Genomic DNA, 17,661 nt, shown 5'->3' with positions numbered 1-17,661 from the left:
ACTAATATGGAATTCCCCGTTACAGTTCTCCACTCATTTTCTGAAAACTGCATTTTTAAAACAAAGGACTGGAACTTAAGAACAGAATGGAATTCACTTAACTTCTAAATAAAAAGCATATGAAAATAAATCCTCAGTCAGAGAGAAAAATGGGTACCATGATTACCATCAAACCAATGAAGACTATGAAACCCATGAGAAAGGACACAGAAAGGACGGGGGTGGTTTTCAAGGCTGGGCTTAGTGCAGTACCTTCCCAAAACGGTCATGGCCTCTCCGTCATCCTTGCAGTGCAACAGTTTATCCACATTTGCATCCAACACAGCCAGGGCCAACTGGAATATCACTTTGATTCCTTCATAGAAGAAACAGTCGACAACCACAACTGCACTCTCAAAGGGCATCACACTGAGAAATAGTGTGAGGAACCAGGATAGGGAGATGGTGGAAATCACCCCCAGATCCTGCATGCAGTCGTACAGCTGTGGGACATAGTCTCGGGCCAGTTCTTCGAAGACACCCTGGTCCACCAGAGCACCTGCATCATTGGTGGGTACAAAAGGGCAAAGGTTAACCAACGATGCCTTCTTATTGATAAACCCAACCAAACAAAGTGACTATAATGATCCAGTAACGATCCAGTTCATAACTATTTTTCTCTGCTGAGACAGAATTTTTGTTCCTTTCTGCTAACTGCTCTGCCAGGCATTGATCTATGTTACTAGACCAAGGTGTCAGCTATGTTATCCAGCTCGGTCACTGGATTCGTTCTGGCTGCATCTTCTCTTTCTCTCTGGGGTCTTCTTGTCCTTTTTTCCCTACCATAAAATAGCACTTAACATGCCCACTACAAGAGTTGTTCAAGGTTTTTAGGACATACAACCAGTTATTTTACTGGCAACATAATATTTGGTTAGGTCTGTAATGTATACCAAAGTAGCTCCAACCATTTCTTATTTGGAAAACCCTTATTTTAAAAAAACATGGCTTTGGTGATTCCTCAAGAAGTTAACATAGAATTACCATAAACCCAAACCAAACCCATTGCTGTTGAGTCGATTCCGACTCACAGCCACCTTACAGGATGGAATAGAACTGCCCCACAGAGTTTCTAATGAGCGGCTGGTGGATTCGAACTGCTGACCTGTTGGTTAGCAGCCGATCTCTCAACCACTGTGGCACCAGGGCTCCAGAGCTACCACATGACTCAGCAATTCCACTTCTATGTATCTACCCAAGAGAATTGAAAACATATGTTTATGTGGAAACTTGTACATGAATGTTCACAGCAACACTATAATAGTCAAAAGGCAGGAACAACCCAAATGTCCATCGATGGATGAATGAATACATAAAATGTGGTCTTATCCATATAATGGAAACTCTCATGGTGTAGTGGTTAAGTGCTACAGCTGCTAACCAAAAGGTCAGCAGTTCAAATCCACCACGCACTCCTTGGAAACTCTATAAGGCAGTTCTACTCTGTCCTATAGGGTCGCTGTCAGTCAGAATCGACTCGACGGCAACAGGTCTGGTTTGGTCTTTTTTTACCCATATAATGGAATATTATTCTGTCATAAAAAGGAATAAAGTACAGATACATGCTACAACATGGACGAACCTTGATAACATTTATGCTAAGTGAATGGAGCTAGATACAAAAGGTCACGTAGTGTATAATTCCATTTATATGAAATATCCAAAAGAGGTACATCCATAGGGACAATTAGCTGACTGGTGGCGGTCAAGGGTTGTGAGAGGGAGGAATGGGGAGTGATGACTTAATGGGTAGAGGGTTTCTATTTGGGATGATGGAAGAGTTGTGGAGCTAAATATAGTGATGGTTGCACAACATTGGGAAGGTACTTAATGCTGCTGAGTAGCACATTTTAAAATAGTTGAAATGGTAAATTTTATGTTAAGTGTACTTCACCATAGTTTAAAAAAATATATATATATTGTTCTTCTGGATGCCTTGTCCCCGTATGTGAACTGAGTCTTGCTTTTTAAACTTAAAAGCATTCTGAAAAAGAGAAAGAAAGGAAAAGGATAATGGAAAAAAAAAAAAAAGAAAAGCATTCCAACTGTACGTGTTCATGGTCAACTTACTGACATTTTTGGAGAACACTTTCAATGAATCAAAACAGTGTGCAAAGGTTTAGAAAAGAGGCAGAACACAAGAAGAAAGCATAAAGCACACATTTTACTAAGCTAGCAATGAAAAGCTTGTCCTGCTAAGATGAATGTCTAGCACTTAAGGTGATTGTATGGAAGAATAGTAATAATTTGTTTAAACGCTCACAATAATTGTTTGCTTCGTAATGAAACCAGGTCTGAAAAACACCTTGGAAACATAGCTCTGGAAAACATTTATATCTGCTTTCTCCACTCCTTACAGCCCCCTTTTAACTACCTCTGCTCTCCACAGGGAAACCCTGGTGGTGTAGTGGTTAAGTGCTATAGCTGCTAACCAAAAGGCTGGCAGTTCAAATCCCCCAGCCGCTTCTTGGAAACCCTATGGGGCAGTTCTACTCTGTCCTATAGGGTTGCTATGAGTCGGAATTAGTTCAACGGCAATGGATTTTCTTTTATTTTTTGCTCTCCACAGGTTCTATCCTTTTTGTTGAAGAGTTATTGTCAAGATTCCTTGTGTTGATGCTTGGTGTGTTTGGTGTGGCTCTCACATGTCACTCAGAGTGACACCCACCTCAAATGTTTTCTAAAACAATTTCTCTAACAGTGATACATGTGTATTCTCTTAAATTCCATGGGCTCTTTTTGTGTAAAACCTATACTTATTCAAGCTCTCTCATTTCCGTTTTGGAAAACTGTAGTTCCCCAAATTCTTTTGGCTACTGGTGACTAGAAATGTAGTTCCAGCTGGCATTACTGTTCTAGAAACATCTTCCTGATGAGATACAAGTAAAAAAGTTAAATACATCCACACATACCAACAACTCTGGTGTTGTAGTAATCGGGGAGCATGCGCTCGCACAAAGCCACGAGCAGCCAGAAAGCTTCCTCTTCTTTGGCATAAAGAAGCAGCACTGATGTAACAATATTCATGGCCTGAAGGAATACAAGAGCATGTCACCAAACAAATTTTAGAATATTAAGATACAAGCGATTTTATTAGCCTAGAAAATTCCTGAGTTAGTTTTACAGGGATCAGCAAATTTTTTCTGTAAAAGGCCAGATAACAAATATCTTTAGATTTTTGCAGTCCAGGTAGTCTCTGTCACATATTCTTCTGTGTTTTGGTGTTTTGTTCCGTTGCTGCTGTTAGCTGTCCTCAAGTCAGCCCCCAACTCATGGAGACTCCTTGCATAACAGAAGGAAGCACTACCCAGTTCCCATAGGATTTTCTTTGGCTGATTTTTAAAAGTAGATCATCAGGCCTTTCTTCCTAATTTGTCTTGCTCTGGAAGCTCCCCTGAAACCTGATCAGCTTCAAAGCAACACACAGGTCTCCAATGACAGATGAGTGGTGGTTGCGGAGGCAATGCTTGAGATGCACTGGCCTCTAATTGTACGAAGGTCTCCCACGTGAAAGGAGAGAATTCAACCACTAAACCACTACTCCCCTCAAACTTTTGTTTAAGACCCTTTAAAATGTAAAAAACCATTAGTCCTTGAGCCAGTAACTGTTAATGGTCTTCATTAACTCCAATACTAACCAAGGTCTGAGCCCTAAACATACAAGCAAACCCTCATTCAAAAACTTTGCCCAAAGGCTATTTGCCAAAGCTTTTAACCTGCTAAAATCTCTCAGCATTTTTAATCCTTAATTCAGTCAGGTAAATATGTCCTTTTTAACTATCCATAATGACTTCTATTACAATTACCCAGGGCTCCAGGCTCTCCTCAGACAACAATGAAACCTTTCAAAGTTGGAAGGCTCACCCATTATTTCCATCTGGATAAAGTTGGTAGTGATAAATAACAGTGATTTAAATTCTAAAGTAACCACTCCTTATGAAAAGATATTATTAGCCTGAGCACTACCAGGACCTAAACTACTTTAATAGCAGTCCTCTTAATTAAAAAGAGGAAGACAAAAAGATAAACATAAACTCTATTATATTAGAAGTCAACTAACTCCTGTACTTCTGATCTTCTAGAAACCAGTAATTGTTCACCAGGCTTCCACAATATAAATTTTAAAACCGGATTTTGGTCTATTAGGCTCTTTCTTGAAAGTCTTACTCAATATTTTCCCAAGTGAAATCATTATTAAAATTCCACCTGTCTATTAACGTGCTTATTCTAGTACACGATCATCGTCACAGTCAGTCCCTTAGTCAGTCAAGATACGCGTCTAATTTGTAACTGGCTGTGACTGGGTCCTGGGGGACAGAGAGATGACAGGTCTCACAAGGTTTAAATGTGTCAGAGAGACAGAATAAAGACATAAGGTTAATTAATCAGTTTAGGGATGGTCTTTGAATTGAGACCATGGAGGCCATAAGAGAGGTCCCCAGGCTGCAAAAATTCCACTGACTCAAGTAGCTTGCTTGACATGCCCCATAGCTTTACATTAAAATCCTGGCTCCCCTCTCCTTAGATGCTGCCCAAAACTAGAGAAAATTGGTGGTAACTGGTTTATGTGCCATGTTGACATTTGGGATAACCTTTTAGCTCATTAAGTACCTCGTGCATAGTAACTTCCCTGCCTCTGGGTGGAGTTTAACTGCCATTTTCTGAACCTGCGATGCATGAAGTTATACGTAAACCCCATTGCGCCTGTGTAGTCTGATTAAGAATGTTGCTGATGTAACTTGTACGAACTTCTTGCTTGTAAACCCCATAAAAGTAACCTTCCCTCTTGCCCTTGCTGAGCAGTCTTGGCAGGAGAAGACCCGACTGTTTCTTTCCTTGTGCAATGAAATAAAGGTGGTTTTCTACTCTCCTACGTCCGTCTCTCGTTTATTGGCTGAGACAAGTCGCGCCAAGTAGAACCTGGGGTTTTCACCTGGCAACAGTCACATTACCTTGGGGCTTCCCAAACTGTGGTATGTTATTTTAAAGTGTATTAAAATATAGCCATAGCACATAAAAGCTGTATTTTCAAGGACATTATTACTTAGGAGGACTCAAAGCAGGAGCATTGTGGCAATTCAGAATTAAAGGCCTTGTACTCAGGTGTGTTCTCTATTACTCTAAGGTGGAATGAAAGGTGGATCAGAGAGTGAACTGACTTCCCAAGGTTACAGAAGCTAGAAGGTGGTGGATCCAGAAACTTCACTCTTGTCTACTGGCTCCTCTGTTCAGTGCAGTAATTCTCAACCTGGGGTGATTTTGCCGCCCCCTCACCCACCAGGTGACTTCTGTCAACATCTGAAGACATCTTCCATTGTCACAATTGGAGGATGCTACTCGCATCTAGTGGGTGGAGGTAACGGATGCTACTAAAAATCCTGCAATGTGTAACACAGCTCCCACAACACAGAATTATCGAGTCCAAAATGTCAATAGTGCCAAGGTTGAGAAACCCCGATCCAGTGATAGCTCTGTTAACCATAAAGCCTTACTTCTCATTATTTACTAGCTAATAAAATTTAAAAATTTTAAAGTGTAAACCATTAGGGCGATTCACCTGGCAATATCCTATATTAGGATTCCGAAAAGCATAAGCTGTTAAGACTCTCCTCAGAGCAGCAATGCCCATTTCATTCTGGAAAGCTGGGTGTTCTGGAAGGGAGCGATGTAAATCCCTCTCGATCTCCTCTGTGGCAAGATTATACTTCCCCATGGACTTCTCCACTAGGTCCTCATAGTAGCCAGGATGCGTGGCTTTCTCATTGATGGCACCTGGTAAGTACCCAAAAGAATACAATATAAAAAAAAGTGAAAACCCTGCACTTTGGTCTGCAAACACAACTTACCAAACCTCTTCACTTTCCTACTACTCAAAGGAGTTTGCAAAATAATAATGAAATTACAATAGACCATGTGGTGTGTTGCAATCATGGCTAGACTGGTAAATTTACCTATGGCTCCTTCCACGCTTCAGCTCCATAGTAAGCTGGCTATTTAAAAGCCTCCTAACTAAGACAGCAGTTTCCAAGGAACTTACACAGACATTCTGAGTAGGAAAGGAGAGGTAATCAGAGCGAAGCCAAGCTGAGTCCTTACTGATCCCTTCTTTCAATCACTGAAGGTTTGCTTTTTATTTTATTGGGGTGTTCCTTTAAATTTCATTAAAAAAAAAAAATTCTTCCTTACAGGGGAAGCCAGTACAACTGGACTAAACCAAAGCTAAGAAGTTTCCTCAATACAATCAAATACTTTGAGAGACAGAGTAGCAGGGATGCGGGGTCTGGGGACCATGTTTTCAGGGGATATCTATGTCAATTGGCATAACAAAGCTTATGAAGAAAATGTTCTGCATCCTATTTTGGTGAGTGGCGTCTGGGGTCTTAAAAGCTTGCAAGTGGCCATCTAAGATGCATCAATTGGTCCCAACCACTTGGAGTAACGGAGAACAAAGAACACCAAAGACACAAGGAAAGTATTGGCCCAAGAGACAGAATGGGCCACATAAACCAGAGACTTCATCAGCCTGAGACCAGAAGAACTAGATGGTGCCCAGCTACCACCAATGAACTTCCTGACAGGGAACACAACAGAGGGTCCCTGATGGAGCAGTAGAACGATGGGATGCAGAACTCAAATTCTAGTAAGAAGACCAGACTTAATGGTCTGACTAAGACTGGAGGTACCCCAGAAAGCATGGCCCCTGGTCTCTCCATCACCCCAGAACTAAAACAATTTCTGAGGCCAACTCTTCAGACAGGGATTGGACTGGACTGTGGGACATAAAGTGATACTTGTGAAGAATGTGCCTCTTAGACAAGTAGATACAAGAGCCCAAAGGGGCGGCTTCTGTCCAGAGGTGAGATGGGAAGGCAGAGAGAGTCAGGAGCTGGTTTAATGTTCACGGGGAATCAGGGGCAGAGGGGAGGAGTGTGCTGTCGCAGAATGGGGTGAGTGGTTGGGGACTCATAACAACGTGTGTTAAAAATAAAATAAATAAATAAATAAAAAGATTCTTCCTCTCAAAACACATTTGAAAAGTGCTTGCTAAAGTTTTAGCTCCGAGGGGCTTAAATAGCTGGAGGATGTATTAGAACCCTTAAGACGGATTTTTAAAATTGTAGGGGGTAATGAGAGTATCCCTAGCAGAGATGAGCTGCTTCTGGATGGAATTCCTCAGGTGGTGGGGGTGGGGATGGAGAGTTGGGCTGAGAGCCACTAGTTTGAGACATCTGCATTTTAAAAATTGTTTTAGACAGAAAACCCTTGCACTCAAATAGGCAATATGTGTATATGTGTGTGTGTGTGTGTGTGTGTGTGTGTATATGTATAATCCAAACCAAACCCACTGCCTTGAGTCGATTCCAACTCATAGGGACCCTATAGGACAGAGCAGAACTGCCCCATAGGGTTTCCAAGGCTGAGGCTATAATCTTTATGGGAGCAGGCTGCCACATCTTTCTCCCACTGAGTAGCTGGTGGGTCCCAACTGCCGACCTTTTGGTTAGCAGCTGAGCACTTTAACCACTGCACCACCAGGGCTCCTTTATATGCATATGTGTGTGTGTGTATATATGTGTGTGTGTGTGTGTATATCAGGGCTCTTTATATGTACATGTACATACATCTATCTATGTGTATATATAGATATGTATATGTATGTATATAAGGAGCCCTGGCAGGGAAGTGGTTAAGCCCTCAGCTGCTAACAGAAAGTCAGTGGTTTAAATCTACCAGCTGTTCTGTGGGAGAAAGATGTGGCAGTCTGCTTCCTTAAAGATCAGTCTTGGAAATCCTATGGGGCAGTTCTACCCTGTCCTACAGGGCTGCTATGAGTCTGAATCGACTTGACAGCAATGAGCTCGGATTTGGTTGGTACATGTCTTAGTTTTCTAGTGCTGCTATAACAGAAATACCACAAGTGAATGGCTTTAACAAACAGAAATTTATTTTCTCACAGTTTAGAAGGCTAAAAGTCCAAATTCAGGACACCAGCTCCAGGGGAAACCTTTCCCTTTCTGTGGGCTCAGTCTTCTCCTCGTCTAGGAGCTTCTCAGTGCAGGGACCCTGAGTCCAAAGGACACACTCCACTCCTGGCTCTACCTGCTTGGTGGTAATGAGGTCCCTCTCTCCCTGATGGAGCCCTGGTGGCGCAGTGGTTAAGAGCTTTTGGTTTTGGTCTCTCTGATTGCTTCTCTCTCCTTTTATCTCTTGCAAGATAAAAGGTGATGCAGCCCACACCCCAGGGAAACTCCTCTTACATCGCATCAGGGCTGTGACCTGAGTAAGGGTATTGCATCCCATCCTAATTCTCTTTAACGTAACCCTAATTCTCTTTAACATAACCTAATCTTGCCTCATTTAATTTATGTTAAAGAGAATTAGAGTGGACCTCATTACCACAAAGCAGGAAGAGCCAGGAGTGGAGCACATCCTTTGAACTCTGGGTCCCTGCGCTAAGAAGCTCCTAGACCAGGGGAAGACTGGTAACAAGGACCTTCCCCCAGAGCTGACAGAGACAGAAAGTCTTTCCCTGGAGCTGGTGCCCTGAATTTGAACTTCTAGCCTCCTAAACTGTGAGAGAATGAATTTCTATTGGTTAAAGGTATCCACTTGTGGTATTTCTGTTATAGCAGTACTAGATAACTCAGACAGTATATTTCTATACATATATGTATATATAACGAGTCCTGGTGGTGCAACAGTTAAAATGGTTGACTGCTAACCGAAAGTTCGGCAGTTTGAAACCACCAGTAGCTCTTCGTGAGAAAAATGTGGCAGTTTCCTTCCGTAGAGATTTACAGCCTCGGAAACCCTATGGGGTTGCTATGAGTCAGAATCAACTTGATGGCAGTGGGTTTGATTTAGTTTATATGTGTACATATATGTGTACACATACACATTATATACATACGTGTGTGTATATATGTATATACATATATATATAAAACTTATTTTTTAGTCACAGGGTAAACATTCAGAGTTTGGGAATTAGAGCCCTGAGACTGTGGGCTAGCCTAGTCCTTGTAGTTCTTGTCCCTGATGGGCATCAAGTGAGCCAGCCTTACCATTTACACTTGCCCTGGAAAAGGTATTCCTGACTGACAGCAAGGGAACACTGGCTTTCACTCTGCTCTGTGGGGGATTTTGAGGATTTCTTGCCGTCTGATCTGCATGTCACTTCAGTGGGTACAGTTGAGTCCAGGTCGGGCTCCCTGCTAGGAGCTGGGCTCTCCTCATGGGCAAGTTCCTCTTCGCATGAACCCTCACCAGTGAATTGTGGGGAAATATGGTTCATTTATCTCCCAACAGAGGGCAGCGCATGGGCTATGGCACCCCCTGCCCCCACGTACCCAAAACTGCTGAAGGAAACACTGGGTTTAAATGTGTCTCCACGCCAGTACCATTCCTACTGTACACTGGTTTCCTGGTGCTTGTTTTGAGTTTCATTTTAATCTGAAATGTGGCTGTAAAAAAACTTCTAATTTGAATACAGAGGATGAAAATGGAACGTTTCATTTACTCTGTCAGTGATCAGAATCAGGTTGTCAAGGTGACCAGCTCCTCGCCTAACGGGAGGAAGACAAGAGAAGATGGGATGGTAATGATCTTCTTGGCTTGATTTGTAATTAGAGACGAGTTGACTCAGATTTGGGTTTCTAAATGAGGAGCTATGTCTGGTCGACTTAAGGAAGATGAAAAGCAGGATATGTAAATGAGGACAGAACAAAGCAATTTTACATGAAACTGACAAAACCAATTATTTTTCAGGATCCTATTTCCCTACTTCTGAAACGTTTATTCATCTCATTACGGGCAACTTTACCATTTATTTCTACTTTTAGAAAGACCTGAGGGTTTTTGGTTTTTTTAAAGGCTACGCTATAAGTCTACTAACTCTACTCTTTAATTTAATGTCATTTTTTTAAGTAATAAGGTTTTATAATAGCACTTGTGACCAACTGTCTTAAGTTCAAACAAAAATATTTACATAAGTGTATTTGCAGTGATTACACTTTAGTCCTCTAAACAGACAGAGGCACTGGTGGAAATGGTTAATGCCCTCAACAGCTAACCAAAAGGTTGGAAGTTCGAGTCCACCCAGAGGTGCCTCTGAAGAAAGGCCTGGCAATCTACTTCTGAAAAAGCAGCCACTGAAAACCCTATGGCGAAGTTCTACTCTGACACACATGGGCTCACTATGAGTCAGAACTGACTCGATGACAAATTGTTTTTGGTTTTAAACAGGCAGAGCAAATGATTTATATATTAAAAAGACTGGTGAAACCCAAAGGGATGGAAGAGATTATGAGGACTCGAAGGCAGCTTCATATGTACTGTTTAATTCATGCCTGTATTATTCTTATGACAGGACAGATCCCCTGGGATACACTGCACGTTTCAGGTTAAGAGGAAGTAGTAGTGGGTCTCGCCTGAAGGACCTCTGGCTTCTATACCAGAGTTCAAAGGTTTGATCTGACAGGGCCATCTCCTGGTCCAGTCTGCAGACCACTGAAGATGGAGGTGTTTTCCCCACAGGTTGGTGGGCACATCCCCTTCTGTCTTCTCTGGCATCTCCCACTTGACGTGGTAATACTCTGTGATCTGGGTAAGCTGTTGGCTCCAGTGCGGATCCTGGCCTCACGGCCACAGCTCTGGGGATGACCAGAGAATTCAGAAGGTGACAAATATCAAGAACAGGGTTTTCTTATTCCTCCCATTTCTTCGCTCTTCCCCACCCCCTGCACTGCTCTGACTGTGTGCCAAACTTTAAAAAATCCTCAGTGATTACTGAACATGTTGATGAAGATTCTACAGAAGAATCCCGATAAAACGGAAAGTGAAATTGACTTTCAAATCCTCATGGACTCCAAACTTTTTGGAGCCATTGAGACTGGACGAACCATCGAAATTATTGAGAAAATCTTTAAACCTTAAATCTTAAACTAAAAATATCTCCTGAAGTCTTTTTTAAACCAAGTAATAATTTGGTTTAATTAGTAAAGAATGTCTGCCTTGAGCATTGCGCTCTTTTCAATAAAGAACTATCTACGTGGGATCGCATTGACAACAGCAACTTGAAAAGTTGGACAGGAAGCTTAGGGGGCAGTGAGTTTATGCTAATTGAGGTGGAACAACCCAGAAAACGATGGGGAGAATAGTCGCACAGCTCAAAGAATACAATCAATATCATTGAATTGTACATGGAGAAACTGTTGAATTGGTGTGTGTTCTCCAGTATATATTTTCAACAACAGAAAACAAAATAAAATAAATAATTTAAAAAAAATCTTCAAAAGTATGCTTACAATACAATGATATATAAAAAAGTAGAGTCTTAAGTGGGGGGAAAATATCCCAATGAAGTTTACATAGCTGGGAAACTAAAAGAGAACTCCAAAATCACAAAGTGTTATACTTTACTTCAACTTCTAATTTTCTTTCCTAAACAGGAGCCCTGGTGGTGCAGTGGTTAAGCATTTGGCTGCTAACCAAAAGGTAGGCAGTTTGAATCCACCAGCAGCTCCCTGGAAACCTTATGGAGCAGTTCTACTCTGTTCCATAGGGTCTCTATAAGTCAGAATTGACTTGACGGCAACGGGTAAATAGCCTTAGGGAAGAGATTATGAGGACTCAAGGGAAGGCAGCTTCATATGTACTGTTTAATTCATGCCTGTATTATTCTTAAAACTCACTGCCGTTGAGTCATTTCTGACTCATGGCGACCCGACGTTTCAGAGTAGAACTGTGCTCCATAGGGTTTTCTTGGCTGTAATCTTATGGATGTAGATTGCCAGGTCTTTCTTCTGCAGTGCTGGGTGGATTCAAACAGCCAACCTTCTGGTTAGTGGCTGAGAGCAAACTGTTTGCACCACCCATGGGCCTGTATTTTTATTAAGGTAAGAGTAGTTCAGAGACTTCAACACTCTGACTGAGCAAACAAGACTTATCTCTGAATTGGGGGTTTGCATATTTGAAGGGACCCCATGATAGTGATGGAAGGCAGAAGGGGCGCACTGCTCCCACTCCCTGTGGGCTGTACCTGACAGCAGCAGCCAGAGCTCCCCTCGCATGCTCTCTGGGATGCCCTTCAGCACCAGCTCGCGGGACTTTTCTGTGCGGTACATGCAGATTCCTTGCCCATACTCAGCAAAGTGAAGTTTCCAGGCTTGCTCTTTCAAAAACTCTTTGGCCTGAAAGTGATAACAAAACATTACTACATCCCAAAGCACTCTGAGGATGGTAGGGAGAGGCGTGATGGTAGGCCAGAACATTTTCCCTGTTGAATGGAGTGGTCAAGCTCTAGACAGAGCTCATTTTACCCATGAACAGAGGGGGCTGTTTGTCTGCAAGGATGGCCTTAAGGTAAAATTTACTGTTGAGATCTTAGGGGAAAACACATTCTTATTCAAATGGAAACAAGAGACTAAAAATTTCAGAAGGAGAAAGAGAGAGAGAACAAATAACTCAGATTTCCTGGAGTTCTTGCCCAAATGTCCACATCTATCATAGCCTGAGGCACTACCATAAAGGCCGTTTGACCCAGAGTCAGAATTCCACTTACCTGACACAGGTCAGGCAGATGCTGATTATGCTTATGGCTTTATGTCTACACCTCCAGAGTCAAAATGACTTTCTATTTTTAAAATGCGGGGTGAGAAATTGTGTACTTATTTCTTGGTTGACTCAAATAATAATGAAAACAAAAACAAGACTCCCAAAAAAAATCATCCCCCCATCCTAACTCTTGTCTCTTTCCACGTAGCTGCTGCGAAACCTAATGATTTATTTTGACAAAATCTCCTTTACTAAAAGGAAAATCTCTACGTAGACATTTACAGAAGTTTATTTACTTAAAAAATAAAAAAAATGTTTAAAATGTCTTTGTCCTAATATAGGAAGTTTTGGGGAGGAGGAAGAGGCACTCACCAGTTTAGGGTTGAACTCCTCGGGAGAGCGCCGCCGATACATGGTCATCAGGGTCTGTGTGGCTGTGGGGACGCTGTTGCCGTTCAGGTTGGACTGGCGCTCTCCGTCAGCGTCTGAGCTGCCACTTCTCTGGGGGCTGGAAGACACGAGACTGCTAGGCCGAGAATACACCTGTCCAAGCAGAGAGGAACAAGACACATTCATTGGAAGGGTACGGGCAACAGAATCTGCTTCTTCAGATACCAATGGCTACATTCTGTTTTCCAAGGTGTTTCCGGCTACGTGAAGAAACAAGAAAAACACAACAAGCCAACATTTTGGCAGAGATCAGACCTGGGCATGAGTCCCTGGATAGTACAAACTTAAGCGTTCAGCTACTAACTGAAAGGGTAGCAGTTTGAGTCCACCCAGAGGCGCCTTGGAAGAAAGGCCTAGTGATCTGCTTCCAAAAAGTCACAGTGTTGAAAACTCTGTGGAGTGCAGTTCTACTCGGTAAACATGGAGTTGCCACGAGTCAGAATCGACTCAATGGTAACTGGTTAGACCTGTGCATGGCATGGGTCATAGACTGCAGTGCTTCCATGCTCAGAATAGGCTTCCTCTGTATTTTATAAGTAATTTTGCAACAAAGTGATTGGCCATTTGTCTCTCTTAATTACACGTATGCAAAGCTTGCTGTGATTGAATCAGGAGATAATGGGGCTTCCTCACCTCCTCTCTACTTTCTGGTGCCTCAAAAATGCCCACATAATCTTGGATCTCTACCCATTTAGCTGTCACATATCATCTCAGGGTTCCAGGTTCTTCATTTCTGAAATGAAGATGTTCATCCAGGGCCTCATACAACAGGAACCCAATATGCGTTCTATTATGAGAATGCTGTATCTCTGGTTTGAGACTTTAGTGACCTCTGTACTGTTCCCAACCATTTCAGTATATGGACCAGATTCTGTTGCTGTATAACCAGAACAAGTTAAATTAGAAGCTCAGACTAGATCTACAAGGGCCCGTCCTGCTCTATGATCCCATACAACTCTATGAGATTTAAAAGAGTGCTGAGATATTGCTCTAGGCATCAAGGTATGTGGTTTATCTTAGCACAGCTGCAATGCCTGGAGACACACAAGGAAGTGAACACTCTTGGGCAGCAAAACAGGACAGACCAGGAACATCCTCTGGGTTATAACCCCTGGCCACGAACTTTTCCACAGACCTCCTCATCTGAACTGTTGTAGCTTCCGGCAAACTCTTTGTCCGAGTATATTTTGGAAGTCGTCTGTTGCAGGAAATCAGAGATCCTCTGCACTAAAAAGTCTCTGTCTTTTAAATTGGCAAATAGGAAGGTCATTCTGTTCCTTGTGCTGATGGATAAGGGGCTTGGGAGTACACTGGAGCTATCTGCCTTTTCCACAATTGTCACCTGAAAAGAAACATGAAACAAAGAACATCACTTTCCAGGAATGACCCAACAGCAATTGATGAACAGCACTAAGGAAGGACTTTTATATTGTGTAGGAACCATCCATGTTTTATTGAGGCAAATGGAAATTCACTGCCTATGATCCAATAACATAAAACCATTTATAACAAATCAAACTGGAGCTTATGCCAGAAACTGGGATTATCTTACAAGTTCTAAATCAAGAGTGATTTTTGCCCCCCAAGAGACATTTGGCAATATTTTTGGTTTTCATAAATGGAGGGGTGTTATTAGCATCTAGTAGGTAGAGGCCAAGGATGCTGTTAAACATCTCCAATACACAGGATCCTCCCCACAACAAATTCTAGCCCAAAATGTCAATAGTGCTGAGGTTGAGAAACCCTGCTATAAAGGAATCCTTTGATTTTCACTAAAGTTTCGCAGAACCCTATGAAACCTTATGCACTATCCATAAATGAGAGAAAAACAATCCATGATACTGGTTCCTTTTACCATGCTTTCTGTTGGGAACTTTCCAACACCACCAATCCTTCCAACATCTCATTTAGATTCCAGGGCTTTGCATCCTTCACCTCTTTCACTTCAAAGTTTAAAAGGCTCGACTCCTTGGACACACATGATGTAAACAGCTTAATTGCAGCCCCATCCACACTGGCAGACTGTGTGTGTGTGTGTGTGTGTGTGTGTTTTAAGTAAGTCTACAACGCTGGGAGAAAAATAGGAAGAGGAAATGTGTTTCAGCTCTGAAATGAAGACATATTTGGTGGTTTATAATGGGATTTTCATCAACTGGAAACTAAGACAAATGCATTAAAACTATTTTCTTCAGTACATTAGGGGGAGAAAAACCCAACAAGGCAGCCCCTAGATAAATGGTTTATTTGCAGCAGCTCTGACTAGAGGCTTAAACCAAGTTTCTCCCTCCACTTCATTTTCATCTGTAAGCACTCTAGAACTTTAACCTGTTCATCATCATTTTCATTTGAAATACATTTCCTCCAAAGCAAGACTTTAACAAATTTGAAAACCTAGGGGAAACAGACAAATTTCTAGAAACACACCACCTAAACCAACACAAACTGAGGTAGAAAATTTGAACAGACCTATAAAAAAAAGAAGAAATCAAAGGGGTCATTAAAAAAAAAAAAAAAAAAAAAACCTCCCAACAAAAAAAAGCCCTGGTCCAGACAGCATCGCTGCAGAATTCTACCAAACATTCAGAGAAGAGCTGTTACCAATTCTACTCAAACTATTTCAGAAGGTAGAAAATGAAGGAATACTCTCAAATTCATTCTATGAAGCCAGCATACTCCTAATACCAAAGACAGGCAAAGTTATCACTAAAAAGAAAACTACAAACCAATATCCCTCATGAATATAGATGCAAAAATTCTTAACAAAATCCTAGCCAATAATATTCAACAGCATATCACAAAAATAATACATCATGACCAAGTGGGATTTGTACCAGGCACGCAAGGTTTGTTCAACTTTAGAAAATAAAACAACATAATCTACCACATAAATAAAACAAAGGAAAAGAATCACATGATCACATCAATTGGTGCAGAAAATCCATCTGATAAAGTCCAACACCCATTCTTGATAAAAACTCTCAGCGAAAATAAGAATAGAAGGGAAATTCCTCAGCATATGTCATGGATTGAGTTGTGTCCCCCAAAAATATCTGTCAGCTTGGCTGTGTCATGATTCCCAGTGTTGTACGATTGTGTAATCTGATGTGATTTCCTTATGTGTTGTAAATTCTATCACTGTGATGAGGTTATACGGATGAGGCTGACAAGATTAGATAGTGTCTTAATGCAATCTCTTTTGAGATATAAAAGAGAGAAGCGAGCAGAGACACATAGGGACCTCATACCATAAAGAAAGGAGCACTGGGAGCAGAGCGCATTCTTTGGACCCGAGGTTCCTGCGCAGAGAAGCTCCTCGTCCCGGGGAAGACTGATGATGACAAGGACCTTCCTCCAGAGCCGAAAGAGACAGAAAACCTTCCCCTGGAGCTGACGTCCTGAATTTGAACTTCTAGCCTACTAGACTGTGAGAAAATAAATTTCTCTTTGTGAAAGCCATCCACTTGTGGTGTTTCTGTTAGAGCAGCACTAGATGACTAAGACAGCATAATAAAGGGAATTCATAAAAATCAACAGTCAACATTATCCTCAATGAAGAAAATCTGAAAGCATTCCCCTTGAGAACAGGAACCAGACAAGGGTGTCCTTTATCACCACTCTTATGCAACATTGTATTGGAAGCCCTAGCAAGAGCAATAAGGCAAGAAAAGGAAATAAAGAGCATCCACATTGGTAAGGAAGAAGTAAAACTATCCCTATTTTCAGATGATATGATCCTATACATAGAAAATCCAAAGGACTCCACAAAAAAGCTATTGGAACTAATAGATGCATACAACAAAGTGGCAAGATACAAGATCAACATACAAAAATCAACTGGATTCCTCTACATTAACAAAGAGAGCTGTGAAAATGAAATCAGGAAAACAATACCATTTACAATAATAGCCCCCCCCAAAAGATAAAATACTTAGGAATAACTCTAACCAGGGGTGTAAAAGATTTATACAAAAAAAAACTACAAAACACTACTGCAAGAAACCAACAGAGATCTTCATAAATGGAAAAACATACCATGCTCTTGGATAGGAAGACTTAACATTGTGAAAAATGTCTATACTATCCAAAGTGATATGCAGATATAACGCAATCCCGATCCAAATCCCAACAGCATTCTTCACTGAGACGGAAAAACTAATCACTAACTTTACATGGAAGGGAAAGAGGCCCCGAATAATTAAAGCTGTATTAAAAAAGAAGAACAAAGTAGGAGGCCTCACACTACTTGATCTCAGACCCTGCTATACAGCCACGGTAGTCAAAACAGCCTGGCACCTGTACAACAACAAACACAAAGACCAATGCAAGAGAATTGAGAACCCAGACATAAATCCATCCACCTACGGACAGTTGATTTTTGACAAAGGACCAAAGTTTACTGAATAGGGAAGAGACAGTCTCTTCAACAAATGGTGCTGGCAAAATTGGATATCTATTTGCAGAAGACTGAAACAGGATCCATACCTCATACCATACACAAAAATTAACTCAAAGTGGATCAAAGACCTAAATATATAAAACTATGTATTTATAGTTAGTAAAACTATAAAACCTAAAAACTATAAAGATCATGGAAGAAAAATTAGGGACAACGCTAGG

At 41.4% G+C, this 17,661-nt stretch overlaps 1 protein-coding gene across 1 annotated transcript in view; it reads right to left on the bottom strand.

Annotated features, from left to right (window-relative positions):
• Positions 1-17,661, bottom strand: part of TBC1D9 (TBC1 domain family member 9) — a 149,384-nt gene that overhangs the window by 31,155 nt on the left and 100,568 nt on the right. The window contains exons 7-12 of the mRNA XM_004385471.2: positions 14,180-14,386; positions 12,967-13,137; positions 12,080-12,230; positions 5,597-5,811; positions 2,952-3,069; positions 253-538 (exon numbers count right to left, since the gene is read on the bottom strand). Of these exons, the coding sequence (XP_004385528.1) occupies positions 253-538; positions 2,952-3,069; positions 5,597-5,811; positions 12,080-12,230; positions 12,967-13,137; positions 14,180-14,386 (1,148 nt within the window). The remainder of the gene's footprint in view (positions 1-252; positions 539-2,951; positions 3,070-5,596; positions 5,812-12,079; positions 12,231-12,966; positions 13,138-14,179; positions 14,387-17,661) is intronic.

Source organism: Trichechus manatus, unplaced genomic scaffold (assembly GCF_000243295.1).
Source record: "Trichechus manatus latirostris isolate Lorelei unplaced genomic scaffold, TriManLat1.0 scaffold00139, whole genome shotgun sequence".
Lineage (NCBI taxonomy): Eukaryota > Metazoa > Chordata > Mammalia > Sirenia > Trichechidae > Trichechus > Trichechus manatus.
This window is presented reverse-complemented; position numbering and strand designations above follow the sequence as displayed.